Source organism: Chanodichthys erythropterus, chromosome 24 (assembly GCF_024489055.1).
Source record: "Chanodichthys erythropterus isolate Z2021 chromosome 24, ASM2448905v1, whole genome shotgun sequence".
In the NCBI taxonomy this organism is placed as follows: domain Eukaryota; kingdom Metazoa; phylum Chordata; class Actinopteri; order Cypriniformes; family Xenocyprididae; genus Chanodichthys; species Chanodichthys erythropterus.
In genome coordinates, this window is record NC_090244.1 from 15296760 (window position 1) to 15314727 (window position 17968).

Below are 17968 nucleotides of genomic sequence, written 5' to 3' on the forward strand. Positions count from 1 at the left end.
ATATATATATATATATATACCCACTTGAATTTTGTAGTTGTAATAAATCAATAATTCATCTTTTTAAAATGTCATGTAAACGCTTCAGTAGATCGACTGAAATTGTGCCAGTCCAATTTGGGCGAAGTCGGACAAACAGACCTTGTCTAAGCATGAATACATGTTAATTGACTAAAATTGGACTTTGCATTGGACGCATGCTCCAAAAACAGCAGTGACGCACGACATCTTTTAAATATTTTGCATAGTTTGCATTGTGTCCTGTAGGCTATACTTTGACAGACAGATGATGACTGTAGCAAGACTAATCAAAAAAATTGGTATAGCTAAAAAATAACTGCACATTGTTTGTGATTCTGTGTTTACTGATCTCTTGAAGGGCCAGCTACAATTACATTTCCATCCATTAAAAAATATAATTAACGTCATAATATGATACAAAACAGAGCAAAATAGAGTAGTTGTTAGTAGATCATGCTTGCTGTTGCAGTTTTGATAAGAACACTATACAAAGCCATTTAAAGACAATAACTTGCATTTGGCATCTCATCATTTGGCCATAAGACCTAAAAATATATCCAGGACAAATGGCAGGTGGTAATTCATTACATGTCTCTTGGAGTGTCACCTCTCAGGGAGAATGAGGTGTGAGTATAGGGCAGCTCACATTACAATAAGACAGTGCCTCCACCCAGTGCTCGATTTGAGGGGGGATGAGGGGGACGGCATCACCTTTTTGAAAAAAAAAAAGCATCCCCTCTGTAAAACCCCTAGTAGATTAACAATGTTGAGTAGCTATTATATAAAACTTATGCAAATGAAATATTAAAATGATCTATGTATGATAATTAACAAACTATAAATAACAGCAAGTGACCAATCAGAACTGCCAATTCAAAATGGCCAAAAGCACTATTCAATGGCATTCTTTAAAAATAAAAAGCCATGATATTTATTTGATCAGTGTTTAAGGACATTCAACTGATGGAACATTAGAAAGAATAACAAGTGCAATGATTCAGTAAGGGATTGTTGTGAAAGTTGCATTGAATTTTTGAAAGTGAATGCATTCATCAAGGTACGGAAGAGGATTAGGGCCAAGCAATAATAAAAATAAATAAAACCATCTCGAGATTAAAGTTGTTAAATTTCGAGAAAAAACTCATTAAATTTTGAGAAAAAACTCTAATTTAATGACTTTATTCTCAACATTTTATCTCGACTTTTTTCTCAAAATTTAACGAGTTTTTTTCTTGTAATTTAGCAAGTTTATTCTCAACATTTTATCTTGACTTTTTTTCTGAAATTTAACAAGTTTTTTCTCGTAATTTAACAAGTTTATTCTCAACAATTTATCTCAACTTTTTTCTTGAAATTTAACAAGTTTATTCTCAACATTTTATTTAGACTTTTTTCTTGAAATTTAACGAGTTTTTTCTTGTAATTTAACAAGTTTATTCTCAACATTTTATCTCGACTTTTTTCTTAAAATTTAACAAGTTTTTTTTCGTAATTTAACGAGTTTATTCTCAACATTTTATTTCGACTTTTTTCTCTAAATTTAACGAGTTTTTTCTCGAAATTTAACAACTTTAATCTCGAGATGGTTTTATTTTTTTATTATTGCTTGGCCCTAATCCTCTTCGGTATCAATGTGATAATGCACACATGCATATTTTAGCTAAATGTACATGTGTTTATTTATGTATTTATTTAAATCTTACAGAATCCATTCAAACCACAGCTAGCAAAACTGTAAAGCTAATAGCTTGACATAAGCACTCAAGTCGCCGGCCGCTGATAGCTTGAAAGCGGCACTTTTGATGGTGTTTCTGGCTGTTTCTATCCAGTTATTTATAATAAAAGGATGTGTGCAGTACGTGTGGCAATTTAAAGATGAAAGACGAGAGTCTTCTGAGAGAGAGAGACAGAGTCTGGTGCTCAGTCATATAATACTGCAGTCATATAAATTATTTCATGAATGCTACCTAGATTTTTATTCTACTCTTTAATTCTATAAATAAAAAGGTTTTTGTAATCATAGTGTAAGGTTAACTACAAGAACGCACCACACCACCCCACCCCACGACCTCACCATCCCCCTTGAAATGCTTTTACAATTTGACCTCTCTTTCCACCTGCTCACTGTCCTCTAACCCAAGAAATGATTTATACCGCATTGCCTTCTGCCAGCTATCAGTTGCTTAATGTGCATGGAAATTATCACGTTCATGAGATGGATGTCATGGCATGGTATAAACTTAGATTGCAAAAACTATTTACTATTTTTTCCACTTCCAATCTTTTCTCTCTCTCTCTCTCTCTCTCTCTCTCTCTCTTCTAATATGAATACAAGTACGTTGTACCTTAATACGTCCAAATTGTGTATTGCAATTTGTCTTATTTACTCTTAAAGACCGTAATGTCCTGACGAGCATCACCTTTAGACCTTTGAACTGGTCACTCTGATGGTCAAATAGGTTTTGGCTACCAAAAAGAGGCATTCAACCTGGTCCACACTGCATAGCTGCATGTCTCTGTCCGAATGAAAGTTTTACTATGCTAGTTTACTGTGTGGCACAGGTCTATTTTAGTAAGACGTTCTCATGGGAGCTGAAACTATAAATCTAAGGATTTTCTTCTTTCCTCGGTCAGCCAGTTAACTCACACTCCTCTCTTTTCTTCTTCTAGCAGGTATGTCTTTTTCAGTGGTCATAAGAGACTAACAGCTATGTGTTGGGGGGTTATTTTGATGGCAAATCTGTCATTACTCTTAAGGGGTTATAGCTGTCATGGTATATATTAAAGGATTTAATTATTATTTATTCAAAACTAGCAAGAAATTGGGCAGAATTGCATTGTTAACAGTTCAGGTGTTTCTCAAATTAGCAACAATCCTGGAAGATTTTCACCTATGCTAAAACTCACAGACGCTATGCACAGTACTCTTACCGCTGTGTAGAGGACTAATAGGTCAAATGGGTGGATTAAAGGGTCTGATTACCACGGTTATTAACGGATTTGAATCAATTTATGCTTAATTCTTCAAAGATTGCATAAATTATACACATTTATTACATATGCAAAGTGAATTAATCATTTGTTTTTGGGAATCGTAACGCATTCATACAAAAGCTGCCATTTTGATTAAATGTCTTTTTGCATATTGTAGTCAAACTATCATAACTAATGCATCTGAAAAGTGATGACACCCCCATGTCATCCAAGATGTTTATGTCTTTCTTTCTTCAGTCAAAAAGAAATTAAGGTTTTTGAGGAAAACATTCCAGGATTTTTCTCCATGTAGTGAACTTACAGTTAACAACAGCTGAAGGTCCAAATTGCTGTTTCAAGTCAGCTTCAAAGGGCTATAAATGATCCCAGACGAGGATTTTTTATTTCTTTTTAGAAAATGACCAATTGTTTCACTAGATAAGACCCCTTATTCCTCATCTGGGATCACATAGAGCCCTTTGAAGCTGCACTGAAACTGCAATTTGGACCTTCAACCTGTTGAACCCTGTTGAAGTCCACTATATGGAGAAAAATCCTGGAATGTTTTCCTCAAAAACCTTAATTTCTTTTTGATTGAAGAAAGAAAGACATAAACATCCTTGATGACATGGGGTGAGCAAATTTTAATTCTGAAGTGAAGTAATCCTTTAATATCCTAACGTGTTTCATAGTAGAGATGACTGTTTGAAATAGTTATTTTATTCTGCAGATAAGGAAGGACTACAGAAGTATGTCTGACGCGTGAGTATCTCCACCTTCATCAGTAACAACCAGCTATTTGAATTATGGTATCTGTCATGTCTCTATCAACATTCTCTTCTATCTATATGCTCCACTGGCTGCTTCAAACAAAGTCCTCAGTCAAAGCCAAAACCCAAGATAACTTCAGCCCGTCGGCTGGGGTTGAAGGTGAGCGCCACCTGCTGACCACAGTTACACATTGGCTACTTTGTGTGGTCAAGTAGTGGATTTTTTAAATGTTGCAACTGCAATAAAGGCCATTTATTTGCTCCTTTTGTGAGATTCTAGTACATTCATAGCAAAACTAATACATTTTTTTTGCCTTGACATGATTACAATGGACATGTCATCATGAAGATGAGGCTGCTGAGTACAGCAATGCAAATGCTGATAGTAGAGAAGCAGGATAAAGAGAAGGAAAGGGAGCAAGTGCTGAGTGAAAGAATCCCTCCCATCAAACTGTCCGGCCTGTCAGTACAAGAATTACAGGTACAATTAAATCAGTTAAATTGTACCCTACCCTAACCCTAACCCGAACACGATTTATACAATTTAAAGGGATAGTTAACCCCCACAAATGTACATTTACTCACCCTGACCCTCATGACCTTCATAGAGCACAAAGTGATGGAAAAATATGAGATGGGAGGAAAATTATATTTCAAAGCTTTTGTGTTCGCTTGGAAAATATTTGCAAGTGAAGCTCACTCACTACAGAGCCAAATGATGTCCAGCTCTATGGCGTTATTTTAGTGACAAAAGTCGGGAGCACATCCAGGTAATGTGCGCATGTGAATCTATCCGTGCTTTTGCACTAGAAAGCTCCTGGATTAAACACTGTCAAAAGTTATCATGTCTATTATTTTGAAGTTCATGTTTATTGGTACATGTTTACGTCATGTGATCTCTGCTTCCCCTGTTCATGTGTTTGTTTTAATTAGTTCCCTTGCTTCATTAATCATGTTCTGATTGGTTCATTGTCCTGATATCTTGTCTCGTCATTTCATGTTCTTTAGTTCCCTCCTATTGATGTTTTGGTCATGTGTTCCCTATAGTTTTGTATTTAGCCCTCATGTTAGCCAGGTTTGTTTGTCGTTTATTGTTCTCTGTACTCGCTGTTGGTGAGTTTTGCCCAGTCTCCACATGCTCAAGTCAAGTTCAAGTCTGCCTATGTTCATGTCATTGTTTAGTTCTGTTTAATTTATATTTTGTTCTGCTTTCAATAAACAGAACTTGGGTTCATTCATTAAAAAAAAAAAAAAGTTATCAACCAATCAGAATAGACTTACAATTTAATAATATTTAAAAATATTAATCAAATGTATCTTAGAAATGGCTCAGAATGGGGCACTTTGATAATTTATATATAAATAAGCTAGTCTATGTAACTACATCACTACCCTATACAGACATTACAGTTAAACACCTCTCTCAACATAATGGGTGGAGCTTGACGTAATTAGGTTATGGGTCTGTTTAGAGTGTGGCTGGACGTTCAAGGTCATCAGGATGTCAAGCTCCACCCACTGGCTCTGTCTGCAGTAAGCAGCCGGTCAACTTTTGTGTTGCTCCAAGAAACTTGCCATTAGTTTGCAAATAATGTAAAAATTTTTGTGAGAGCGAAATATTTTCTCCCTCCCACAAGTCCCACATTATTTCCCTCAAAAATGTTTTGTGAGCAAACACAAAGTTTCTCAGGTGAATGCAAAAGTTTTGCGAGCGAACGCAAAAGCAATGAAATATAATTTTTCTCTCCCATCTCATTTTTTTTTTGTTTTTACCATCACCACGTCCTTTAGGGGCCTTTTTTCTTGCTATCTCATATTCTTTTCCTTTTAGAAACCTATATGACATTTTTTCTTTTGTGAACAGTTTTACACTTTTAAACACAGAAACACTTTTAATTCTTTTCCATTATTTATGATATAATGTATTACTCTATGGCAGAGATTTCCAAACTTTTTTGTTAGAAGAACCCCTTTGACCTAAAGTATTTAGGCTACTTGAAGAATTACCTCAGATCTTAAAGGTGCCCTAGAATCAAAAATTGAATTTACCCCGGCATAGTTGAATAACAAGAGTTCAGTACATGGAAATGACATACAGTGAGTCTCAAACTCCATTGTTTCCTCCTTCTTATATAAATCTCATTTGTTTAAAAGATCTCCGAAGAACAGGCGAATCTCAACATAACACCGACTATTACATAACAGTCGTGATCATTAATATGTATGACTCCAATATTTGCATATGCCAGCCCATGTTCAAGGCATTACACAAGGGCAGCCAGTATTAACGTCTGGATCTGTGCACAGCTGAATCATTAGACTAGGTAAGCAAGCAAGAACAATAGCGAAAAATGGCAGATGGAGTGATAATAAATAAGGGAGCGCGCAATTTAAAGGGGCCGCAGCCTGAATCGTCGCATAGTTAATGATGCCCCAAAATAGGCAGTTAAAAAAAGTAATAAAAAAAAATCTATGGGGTATTTTGAGCTGAAACTTCACAGACACATTCAGGGGACACCTTAGACTTATCTTGTAAAAACTGGTTCTAGGGCACCTTTAAGTTAACTTTTTTTTTTTTTTTATTTAATAGCACAGGCATATGTCAATGATGCTTGGATGCAATTATTTTTGGTAAACAAATAAAATATTTAATTTTTAAGTGTTATATTTTGATTGTTTTATATTAAAATTAGCCTATTTATTTAGTTTAAGTTTACATTTTTATTTTATTTTATTTTAATTAGCTTTTTCATCACTCACAACCCCCTGCAATTCCCTCATAAAGCCCCGTTTTGGAAACTCTACAGCATTAAAACCTTTGTAATGCATCCTATAGGCTTTGAATAAAGTGTTACCAGTATTTTATTTTGTTGACACTGTCTTGTGTGTAGGAACTATGCAAGGATTTGCATCACAAGATTGATGTGATTGATGAGGAACGCTATGACGTTAGCCTTAAGGTGGCCAAAAATGAAAAAGAGGTATGAAAAATTGTGTAACCAACCTCAAAATTTGATAAACAGTTCTCAACGATGAAGCTATTGTGTTCTGTTAGCACTGAATCGAACAATTAGCTTAGCAGTTTGGTCGAAGGATTGCATTATAGTGCAACTTGTGTGGTCTGTGTTGATAAAGATAAAGGAAATGAATCAGAAGATCTATGAGATGAAGAGCAAGCTGAAGAGGCCAAACCTGAAGAGAGTGAAACTGTCGGCTGAGCAATTGCTAAGTGTCCTTCTGGGCTCCAAACACTCACAGTCCATTGACTTCAAAGCCAACCTGAAGACAGTGAAGAAAGAGGAGGAGAAGGTAAGACTATATCAAATAAATTAAACGGACAGAAGTGCTAATATTCATAATTGTGTCTTTACCTTCCACAGAAAGAAGAGGTGACTGATTGGCGTAAAAATGTGGAGGCCATGTCTGGAATGGAAGGCAGAAAGAAGCTGTTTGATGCTGGACAGTAGAAGGTAAATATTTCTAAACAAATCCAACTGAAGTCCGTGTATTGAAAGAATCGTTTGACTGAATAATTGACTCACTTGTTAAGACAATCATTTGCTGCCACCTACTGGTAATTTTAGTTTAGTTACATTTTTTCCATCGTTTCATTTTCTATATTTATATCTCCTGTGACTTATGGCTGGATAAGGATGTAGCCTATTCATATTCATACTCATATTGTATTAAATGACTTATCTAATCCCTGTTCTCTAATTCTTATTTCTTTGCTCTCATGGCCTGGTCATTATGCAGTTCAAGGTGCTCACTGAGGGGCTGAGAGGGTGACGAAGAATGAATGTTGATTTTGTTTTCGGTCATGATTGTAATGGATAGTGGTAGATATGAGTTTATAAATAGACTGTTTGTTTGAAATAAGAGTTAACAATGTAAAATGTGATTGTAATGGATAGTGGTAGATAGAATGCGTTTATAAATAGACTGTTTGTGTGAAATAAGAGTTAACAATGTTAAATACAACATAATAAAGTAATTGCAGTCGCATTGTATATGCTACATTGTTCATTTTATTTTATATACTTTGTTGCATAAACATCTCCCTAAATATATGAAAAGTTGCCTAGTATATCTAACCAGAACTAAAATGTGTAATCTCTTTAAATGCCTTGCAGATGTCAGCATGACAAAACCGATGATGTTAAAGATGAAGATTTCAGAAAGTACATTTTCAAAATGTAAAAAAGCCTCGAGAATGTGTAATAATGCTATTATTAATGTGTTTTTTCATTTTTAAGGCAATCAGATCATTATAACATCAGTTTCACAGAATGCAGGGTAGTTACTTTACAATAAGGTCCTATTAGTTAACGTTAGTAATTAACTAACAATGAGCAAAACATTTTTTACAGTATTTGTTAACTTTAGTTTATAAAAATAAAACTATTCATTTTAGCCTATAGTTCATGTATGCTCAGATCCATTAAATAATATTAACAAACAAACATATTTTGAAATTAACATTAACTTTACCTTTCATTGTTAGTTCATGTTAACAACTAATGTAAACAAATTGAACCTTATTGTAAAGTGTTACCATGTACAGATACAGCACTGACCTTGAATAAAAGAGAATCTGACCACTGACTTGTAAATTGTAGTTTTCAAAATTAAAAGCTCTTTTTGCACATTTTGTCATGTTTAATAAACTGCAGTTCTTCTTTTGACCCACTGATGGCAGCCTGTTACAACATATCAGGAAGAAGAAAAACCCAGCATGTCAGTCTATTAGGTCCCTTATTGATGGTTGTGAAAATATCTGTCATTTCAAATCTGAATTATTTATAGGATTTAAAAAAAAAAAAAAAAAAAAAAATCATGTAATATTCCTACATAAAATCTTCCCGTTATTTCAAATAGGATATGATATTGACATATCATTGTGGCAGTCATATTGTTCTTTCCCCAAGATATATAGTAGTATAACTAATCAACAACAACTCCAAAAAGATTGATCGAAACTTAATTTCAGTTCAGATTAAATTGGATAAGATCAGTGTTGGGGAAAGTTACTTTTAAAAGTAATGCATTACTCCCTAAAAAGTAACTAATTGCATTAAGTTTGCGTTACTTTTTCTCACCTGTGCTGAGCTTGTTTGTTTGTTTTTTAATATATAAAAAATGTTCTATTTTTGGCAAATGGCTTTTTCACACCAAATGCAAATTCACGCCAGTACAGTAGAGGGCGCAGCTCAAATAAACCTTACAGGTGTGCTGCCATCTGGATTGCCAAAGAATAGGATGCAGGAGAAGAAAGTTAAACACTTTTACTTCAGCAATAAAAACAATAAAAAGAAACACAAATGTGGTGTTTATCTAAAGTTATTTTTGCTTATTAGTATGGTTGAATTGGATCACTGAAGGCCAGCAGCAAGGACATTAGTTACTTATTGCTCAACAAAGTTACTTGAAAAAAGTAATCTGATTACGTAACTCGGATTACTTGTAATGCGAAACTCTCGACACTGGATAAGACAAAGCATACGGTTGTACGCATATAGTCTCATTAATGCTGGTGTATTGTTGTGCTCACCCTTAGTCTAGAGAACATAAAGTGCATTTCAGCACCAGCTGCTCTGTCACACTAAATCCTGGGATGCGAAGCATTTGACAATGATATTGTTGTGGACAGTGGTCTATTTTAGTGAGCCTCTTATGAGTGCATCAGAATCTATAAATCTGCAGATTTTCTTCGTGGTGGCCAAAACAAAGTCATACTTCCATCATCTTAGAGGTAAGGACCTTCAGGTTATAACAAATGCTAGTTGTCCATGCGTATTAGATAGATATAGTAGTTGTAGATTTGTTGTAGATACAGTGGCTACATAAACGTGAAGTCTATTTTAATATTGTTTTAGATTTTTTTGGATTACTCCACCTGCACACAAGTTGTTTTTTTAACAATTTTTTTATTTGTAAGTCTCTAGAAAAAAACAAAGGCGCAAACATGTCTGAAGCTATGTAAGTATTTTAGGATTTTTTAAAATATATATATTATAGAAATAATAAATGATTAAATATATGATAGAAATTATAAATATATATGTATTTTCATTCCTGGCTTTATCAGTATCAGTCCGGTGAGTTTTTAAACACTGTATTTAATTGCAGTATTATTATACAACATTGCAGCTGGCAGGGTCACATTGTTGTTCATTTCATATCGGCTCTCTTCTTCAGAGAAAGCCCAAGATTACAGCATCTCGCCGGTTATTTTTAAAGGTTAGTATCTATTTGTTGCATTTCTGAAATGTCAGCATCTTGAATCATTTTATGTATGATTATGTTTTATAGCAACTACCATAATGTACATATAAATGTATGGGTATGCTTCTTCATTTTAATGCATCGCAGACCAAAATACTGAAGAAGGCCGGCATACTGCTGGCAGAGGAGAAGGAACAGAAAAACACTGACCGAGAACAAACGCTCAGTGAGAGAGCTCCTCCTCTCAAACTGCCTGGACTGTCTGTACAGGACTTACAGGTTGCTATTCTTTGGTCTTTTGTCAGAGTTCTTTTGACAATGTTCTTTCTTACATGCCGGTGCTCTGCTTACAGAATCTGTGCAAAGACCTTCATCAAAAAATTGATGTTGTTGATGAGGAACGATATGACATTCAAGCGAAAGTTTCCAAACATGAAATGGAGGTACATTTTGTTGCTTCAAAACTGCATTAAAAATGCCTAAACGTAAAAGCATTAATTGATGCATTCGTTTACTAGCCCTAATTTATGCTTTTGGTATAGATAGCAGATTTAAACCACAAAATCTTTGAGCTGAAGGGCAAAATGAAGAGACCTGCCCTGAAGAGAGTGAGGGTGTCTGCTGAAGCCATGCTGGGGGCTCTGCTAGGTTCTAGACACAAGGAATCCATCGACTTTAAAGCTAACCTCAAGACTGTCAAGAAGGAGGAGGAAAAGGTAATAATCAACACATATAATCATATCAATATAATACTCAGACTTTATGGATTCAGTGCTTTTGAATAAATAATTTGAAATTATTTAAAAAAAAATGTGCATGTATTATTTTATTTTATATTTTATTATTTATTCAGTATTAATGGGTTAGTTCACTAAAAAATTAAAATAATGTAATTAATTACTCACCCTCATGTCGTTCCACACCCTTCATAAGAACTTCATTCATCTTCAGAATGCAAATTAAGATATTTTTGATGAAATCCATGAGCTTTCTCTGACAGACTGCAATGTTATTACCACTTTCAAGGCCCAGAAAGGTAGTAAAGACATTGTTAAAATAGTCCATGTGACTACAATGGTTCAACCTTAATGTTATGAAGCTTCCGTCTGCGTCAGATCGCCGGCTCAGTATTGGCCGACAATGTTCACGTGAGCAGCATGGAGCGTGCGGCCAATCATGAGTCAGCGTTCTGACGTAGAACACGGAAGCGCTGCACTGTGTTTACAACGTAAACAGTGTAGGAGAATGACAGGGAAAAGAAGACATTTTTGAATAAAGTCATTATTTTTGTTTGTTTTTTGCACACAAAAAGTATTCCCGTCACTTCATAACATTAAAGTTGAACCACTGTAGTCACATGGACTTTTTTAACAATGTCTTTACTACCTTTCTGGGCCTTGAAAGTGGTAATTATATTGCTCGCTATGGAGTCAGACAACTCTCGGATTTCATCAAAACTTTCGTAATTTGTATTACGAAAATGACAGAATTTTCATTTTTGGGTGTACTAACAATTTGACAATGTATTGCATTTTTAATGTGCTCTCTCTCAAGCTCAAGAAAACATTGTAAATACAGATAATAACAGGTTATCATAATATGCATTTACTTGTAATCCACACAGAAAGAGGAAGTGACTGACTGGCGTAAAAATGTGGATGCCATGTCAGGCATGGAGGGCAGGAAGAAGCTGTTTGCAGGACCAACTTCTTAATAAAATATTTCAAATGTTAAATGCAAAGTGAAGGCTATTCAAACATACCGAAATTTAACTGCTGTTTAAATGTGGTTTTGTGTTTGTTTTATTACGTAAACAGCTGGATGAATGAATGAAAAGCAACTGTATGAGCAAAGATAAAGAAATTCACAAAGCTGTGTTATTGTTATAACCACAGTTATCAGTTCAAAATAGCCTATTGAAACATTATGTGCTTTATGACACATATAAAACATGTTAATATATGATTATTATATAATTGCATTTGTCATTATATAATAATGTTTATATTGTAATGAGATGTATATGTGATCACATGTGTGAATATTGAGGAACAATAAAGCTTTCATTGTTTTCACGGGTAATTCCAGGTTTTCTGACTAGCATTAGAGTTTTTTGGCTTAAAATAACTACTTTCCCGAATGATAAAAGAGTATTAAAGAACCATTAACACATTTGAGATAATGTAAATGTGCCTACCTTATAAATGAGGTGAAAAAGGTTGTAATTATATATAATATTTCTCCTTTATTGACCTACGCTTCAATTTAACCTAAAAATAATTCGAACTGACGCTATCAAGCTCAGTTCCTATTCGCCACTGTCCGCTTAAACACGCCTACTTTTGGAGAATCTCGAATATGATTAGCTGAGAGAACTGTCACTCAATCAAACGGTTTCTTGGCGTTTGTTGAATGTTGATGCTGCTTGTGATAGTTCCTGTCGCAGAGCTGCAGCTACTCTGGGCTGAGCGGTTTCTAATCTGACGGTGAGCATAATTCATAGTTATTTTCAATACGCACAGCGTCTTTCATTGTCACTTCAATTTATGCTTAAGTTAATTTAAGCAGATACGCACGCTTTTGCGTGCACGGTGTGATTTCATTATATGACATGCTAGCTGGCTAGTTCAGTTGTGTTATAGTGTTTTCACACAGTAGTTTGACACATCGCTACTGTTTATTTCATTTTAGATGCTTCTGCAATTTAGCCTGCGAATGCAATGCTTTTTTTCTATTTAGCGTTTAAATATAAAAGCTGGTCAGAGCATTAATTTAGCATTGACATTTAGTTCATGACCCTTAACCTTTCTATTCTCCAGTTAGTTGTATGCAGGCTGACTATATTAAAGGTTGTTATATTTAAAGTTAAATTTTTATTGCATGTAAATACTAAATTAGTTGCCCATATTTTATTTATATATCGCTTTAATGTTTATATTATAAATATAATATATTCATGCCTTATAGTTGTATTTAGGACATTCGAGCTGGGCGATAATATTCTTTATATTTTAAACAATCAAGCAGCTGAGATTTGCCATGTGCATGTGCATTACTTTCAGGCTTCCATACCGCCTCTTCTGGATGTCCAAATACAAACTCTTCCTGCTCCGGCATGGGGAGGGGGCCTGGAACAAGGAGAACCGCTTCTGCAGCTGGGTTGACCAGAAACTGAGCGAGAACGGGGTGGTGGAAGCCCAAGAATGCGGCAGGCTGCTGAAAGAGAAGGGGTATCAATTCGACCAGGTTTTTACCTCCATATTGAGCCGTTCCATCCAGACAGCCTGGTTGGTGCTGGAGGCCATGGGACAAGAGTGGGTCCCAGTCACCAAATCATGGAGGTTAAATGAACGGCATTACGGTGCCCTGATTGGCCTCAATCGGGCCGAGATGGCGTTGAACCATGGCGAGGAACAGGTTAAACTGTGGAGGCGAAGCTATGATATCACGCCGCCCCCCATTGATGAGTCACATCCCTATTATGCTGAAATTTACAATGACCGCCGATACAATACGTGTGACGTTCCGAAAGAGGAACTGCCCAAAACAGAAAGTCTGAAGGAAGTGTTGGACAGACTTCTTCCTTACTGGAATGATGTCATTGTACCGGTGATCAAAAGTGGCCAAACGGTCCTCATCTCTGCACATGGCAACAGCTGCAGGGCTATGCTTAAACATTTGGAAGGTGAAACATCTATGTTTTGCTGTTTTGAACAGTTTTTATACCAGCAGGAGCATGAAAAAAAAATGAAATTCTGTTGCCGTTTACTCACCTTCATGTTGTTCTCGGACTTTCTCTCTTCTGTGGAACAAGATATTTTGTCCATACAATGAAAGTCAGTGTATGTTCATTATATGGACAAATACACTTAAAATATTCTTTATATCTCTTTTGGAAAATTATGCATTTATAAATTATAATTTTCCTCTAAAGGCCATTGAGTTAGAATTACATGGGCACTATCAAGTAAAACCCTTGACCTTTATCTCTTGGAAGGCGGGGTGGTATCCATTACCAGTGTTGAGGAAAGTCACTTTTAAAAGTAATGAATTACAATATTGCATTACTGCCTGAAAAAGTAACTAATTGCATTACTTAGTTACTTTTTATGGAAAGTAATGTGTTGCGTTACTTTTTCTCATCTGGGCTGTTTGTTTTTATCAACAAAAAAGTTATATTTTTGGCAAATGTAAAGGTCCTTTCACACCAAAAGTGAAATGAATAAGCCTCAGGCTGAAGGAAATGCAAATTCACACCTGTATGGTAGAGGATGCAGCTCAAACAAACAAGTCTTTCAGCTCAGCTACCATTCTAGAAAACATAACTCCTGAATTCTCTCAAATGGAGACAGGAGAGCTGTCAGTGAATAAATGTAAACAAAGTAACTTGCATTATCTGAAAAAGTAACTCTGATATTTTGTTATAAATTTAAAATTAATGCATTACTTTACTAGTAATCTGAATTTGAAAAAAGTATAACTTGCGTTAATTGTATTGCATTACCCCCAACTCTGTCCACTACTGTACAAAAGTTTGGGATCAGTATTTTTTTTATTTTTTGAAAGAAATTAATACTTTAATTCAGCAAGGATGCATTCAGCTGATCAAAAGTTATGGTAAAGACATTTATGATATTACAAAAAAAGTTCTATTTTAAATAAATGCTGATCTTTTTGGACATTGTATTCATCAAAAATCCTGGGAAAAAAAACAAAACATATGAAGGTCAGAATTGATAATAATAAGAAATGTTTCATATTAGAATGATTTCTGAAGGATCATGTGGCACTGAAGACTGGAGTACTGATGCTGAAAATTCAACTTTGATCACAGGAATAAATTACATTTTAAAATCTATTCAAACAGAAAATAGTTATTTTAAATTGTAATAATATTTCACAATTTTACTGTATTTCAATTAAATGCAGCCTTGGTGAGCAGAAGAGACTTCTTTCAAGTTATAAAACACTGAATTGCTGAATTTCATCCTGTTTTTTTTTTATTAAATACTCTATTATTTCAATAGCTAATTTTTAAATATTATCAATAATAAAGCATGGAAAGTGGACAGTAGTACCACTAAAGCTGGTATTAAAACATACAACTTGAAATACTAATATGCTAATTAATGTACATGCTGTTGCTGTGTTTCTCAACAGATATATCGGAAACAGACATTGTCAATGTAACGCTGCCCACGGGAGTTCCAGTCTTACTGGAGATGGATGAAAACCTTCGACCGGTCAAACCTCGTCAGCTCCTGGGCGACCAGGCCAAAATTCAGGCAGCCATCAAAAAGGTGGAGGATCAAGGGAAGGTTAATGCAGAAAATAAATAAGGATTTTCTTGGGGGAAATGTCAGAATCTTCAGATAGGAATTGTTCACATAGATAGATCAGTAGTCATTCAGTATGCCCTGAAGCACCTGCAAGATACATGGGTGTGTCCGAGGTAGACTTTAAATAATAGTTTCTGTTTCTAGTGGTATTTTCAGAGTCTTGAAGAGTTATAGAAGTCAATATTTTAAATTCAGGCAATGGTTACTGATCCAAAATGCAGACTTGCTGCATATATTTTGTCATAGCAGGAGGTCTGTAGACCAAATAATGAAGTAGATACTGATATAAAATTATTTTAAATGATCATTTAATAATGTGTTATTTTTTGTTTTCAGTGGATTTTAGGCCACAGAAAACCAGTGGTGCCTTCTGTTGGGTAAAAATAGCATCCATCCATTGTTTTCTAATAGAATTTCTTATTAAAGGTCAACACAAGCTGATTCTGTATTTAAAAAACTAAACTATATAGTGTACACTATCATTCATTCAAAAGTTTGGGATTGGTTAGAAAAAGTCTCACCAAGGCTGCATTTATTTGAACAAAAATACAGTAAAATCAATATATTTTGAAATATTATTACAACTGCGTACTACTTTTAATATAATGTACATTTTCAGCATCATTACTCCAGTCTTCAGTGTCACATGATCCTTCAGAAATCATTCTAATATGCTGATTTTCTGCTCAAGAAACATTTCTTATTGTTATCAATGTTGAAACAGTTGAGCTGCTTAATATTTTTGTGATACAGGATTATCTGATAAATAGAAAGTTCAAAAGAACAACATTTACTAAGTTGAAATAGAAATATTTTGTAACATTATAATATGTAATGTCACTTTTGAGCAATTGAATGCATCCTTGCTGAATAAAATATTAATTTCTTTAAAAAAAAAAAAAAGTCTTACTAACCCCAAACTTTTAAATGGTAGTGTATATACTGGGATAATAATCATTCAAAGAAAAACAGTAAATAAATAAAATAAATAATAGTTAAAACAATTCACTCCACTGTCTGGACTTTCCTAGGCACAGATTAAACCTAAAGTTATTGGATTTGTATTCATATTCCATAAATCAGGTTTATTCGGCGTAATATTTTAAAAAACATTTTTAGAGAATTCAGTGGATGTCTGAAGGATAATTTTAAATTATTAAATTAAATTATAGCACAGGCAGCATATTTAGACAATATTTAAAAAAAAAAAAAAAAACTTTTATTTAAAAAGGACATTTTGTTTTCATCTAATGTATTTATTACCATAGATATATGTAAAGATAATGTGTTAATATGTAACTTATATTTTTATTTCAACCAACATGGAATGAAAACCAGTCTTACTGGTGAGTAAAACTAACACATAGTTGTGGTTTAGAAAGGATGTGCACTGTAATACCTCTATTTTGTATTTGTGTATTTAATGTTACTCAACACTGTACTGTATAAGTAAAGAAATGTTGTATGCGTGTTCTTTTTGTTAGAAAAATCGCTTTCACTGTTACATGTCTATATGTTCTTCTACCCCTGTCTGATTATACTATTATTATCCAACCGTGGCACATTGTAATGTAGCTCATCTTATGTCATTTCACTTTCTCTATCTCCACCCACAAGCACTGGTCTGCCCTGAAACATTTTCCTGAAAGATTCAAGAATAATATATAAAAGTAAATATTACAGATATAAAAGTGTTTTATGTGTACTGAATGGTGTGTGTGGAAAAAGCAGAAAACACCTGAGTTAACCAGGAGGAGGTGCTGCATTGCTACAGTGTTTTCTGAGGAGACATTTCTCCAGTGGTACAGATGTTAGTCTTAATATAATAGCTGTGGATGGTAAGTTTGTTATTATAGAGAGCACTTATGACATAAGGAACCTGATTTGGGTTATCCAATAGGATGTAGAACTTGGCAGAGTACATATTCACTAAACCTAATAGCTCACATTTGTCTTGTTGAGCTGGAATGTTCGAAAGGAGGCACTAAAACTGTCTTTAATGTCCTCTTAGAAGTATATACATTTCAACGTTATATGCTCGTGGGAAAACGTGCCACATCCATCTCCTTCCATGCTTATTAAAAAGTAATATGATTTTCATTGAGTTTATTTGCTGTGCTGTGAAGACGTGACCGGACAGCCCGTTTCTAATTACACGTGATATAAACTCCTTATAAGAAAACATTTGTCATGGACTGCGTTCTGAAACATGGATTTGCCGTCCTTTAAGCCTCGAAACGGCACAAAAACATCGCGGGAATCTGACTGTAGAAGCTCTGCCAAGGATCCAATTTGAGAACTGTTCTGTTTGGATGGAGCCCAGATAGGCCTGGACACAACATAGTCCCGTCTTGAGACCTGTTTCTCTTAAAATGTTTATTGTTAAGACTTTGGCATGCGTTGCTAATGCTAATGCCTCTGTCCTGGTTGAGCTCAGAACAACTTAATTTCCTTGGCTGCAAACTGATAGGCTTGATGTACAAGCAGGTAACAGTATGATATTCACACCTTGCATACTTACACAAAGCACAGACCATAGTCAAGGTAGCCCCATATTTATTTTTTGACAGGAATGAGAGTATAAGTACTGTATATTCAATGGATTGTTGTTTAACAACATACTGATTGTTCAGCTAACGA

The 17968-nt window shown here is 34.6% G+C and overlaps 3 protein-coding genes and 1 long non-coding RNA gene across 4 annotated transcripts; all 4 read left to right on the forward strand.

The window, feature by feature from the left end:
* The first annotated feature begins 2594 nt into the window (after window positions 1–2594).
* Window positions 2595–7789, forward strand: LOC137015457 (troponin I, slow skeletal muscle-like). Its single transcript, XM_067380446.1, has 8 exons — window positions 2595–2694; window positions 3725–3756; window positions 3870–3924; window positions 4114–4245; window positions 6656–6745; window positions 6900–7073; window positions 7145–7234; window positions 7521–7789. Exons 2-7 carry the CDS (start codon window positions 3746–3748, stop codon window positions 7229–7231), a joined length of 549 nt encoding a protein of 182 aa, XP_067236547.1. The 5' UTR covers window positions 2595–2694; window positions 3725–3745; the 3' UTR covers window positions 7232–7234; window positions 7521–7789.
* A 1462-nt stretch (window positions 7790–9251) lies between these two features.
* LOC137015461 (uncharacterized) lies at window positions 9252–10159 on the forward strand. Its single transcript, XR_010893973.1, has 3 exons — window positions 9252–9743; window positions 9894–10004; window positions 10137–10159. It is a non-coding gene; the product is annotated as an uncharacterized lncRNA (long non-coding RNA).
* A 64-nt stretch (window positions 10160–10223) lies between these two features.
* LOC137015459 (troponin I, cardiac muscle-like) lies at window positions 10224–12060 on the forward strand. Its single transcript, XM_067380448.1, has 4 exons — window positions 10224–10268; window positions 10343–10432; window positions 10532–10705; window positions 11614–12060. Exons 2-4 carry the CDS (start codon window positions 10427–10429, stop codon window positions 11701–11703), a joined length of 270 nt encoding a protein of 89 aa, XP_067236549.1. The 5' UTR covers window positions 10224–10268; window positions 10343–10426; the 3' UTR covers window positions 11704–12060.
* A 350-nt stretch (window positions 12061–12410) lies between these two features.
* bpgm (2,3-bisphosphoglycerate mutase) lies at window positions 12411–17001 on the forward strand. Its single transcript, XM_067379685.1, has 3 exons — window positions 12411–12475; window positions 13052–13674; window positions 15150–17001. Exons 2-3 carry the CDS (start codon window positions 13074–13076, stop codon window positions 15326–15328), a joined length of 780 nt encoding a protein of 259 aa, XP_067235786.1. The 5' UTR covers window positions 12411–12475; window positions 13052–13073; the 3' UTR covers window positions 15329–17001.
* Window positions 17002–17968: the final 967 nt, after the last annotated feature.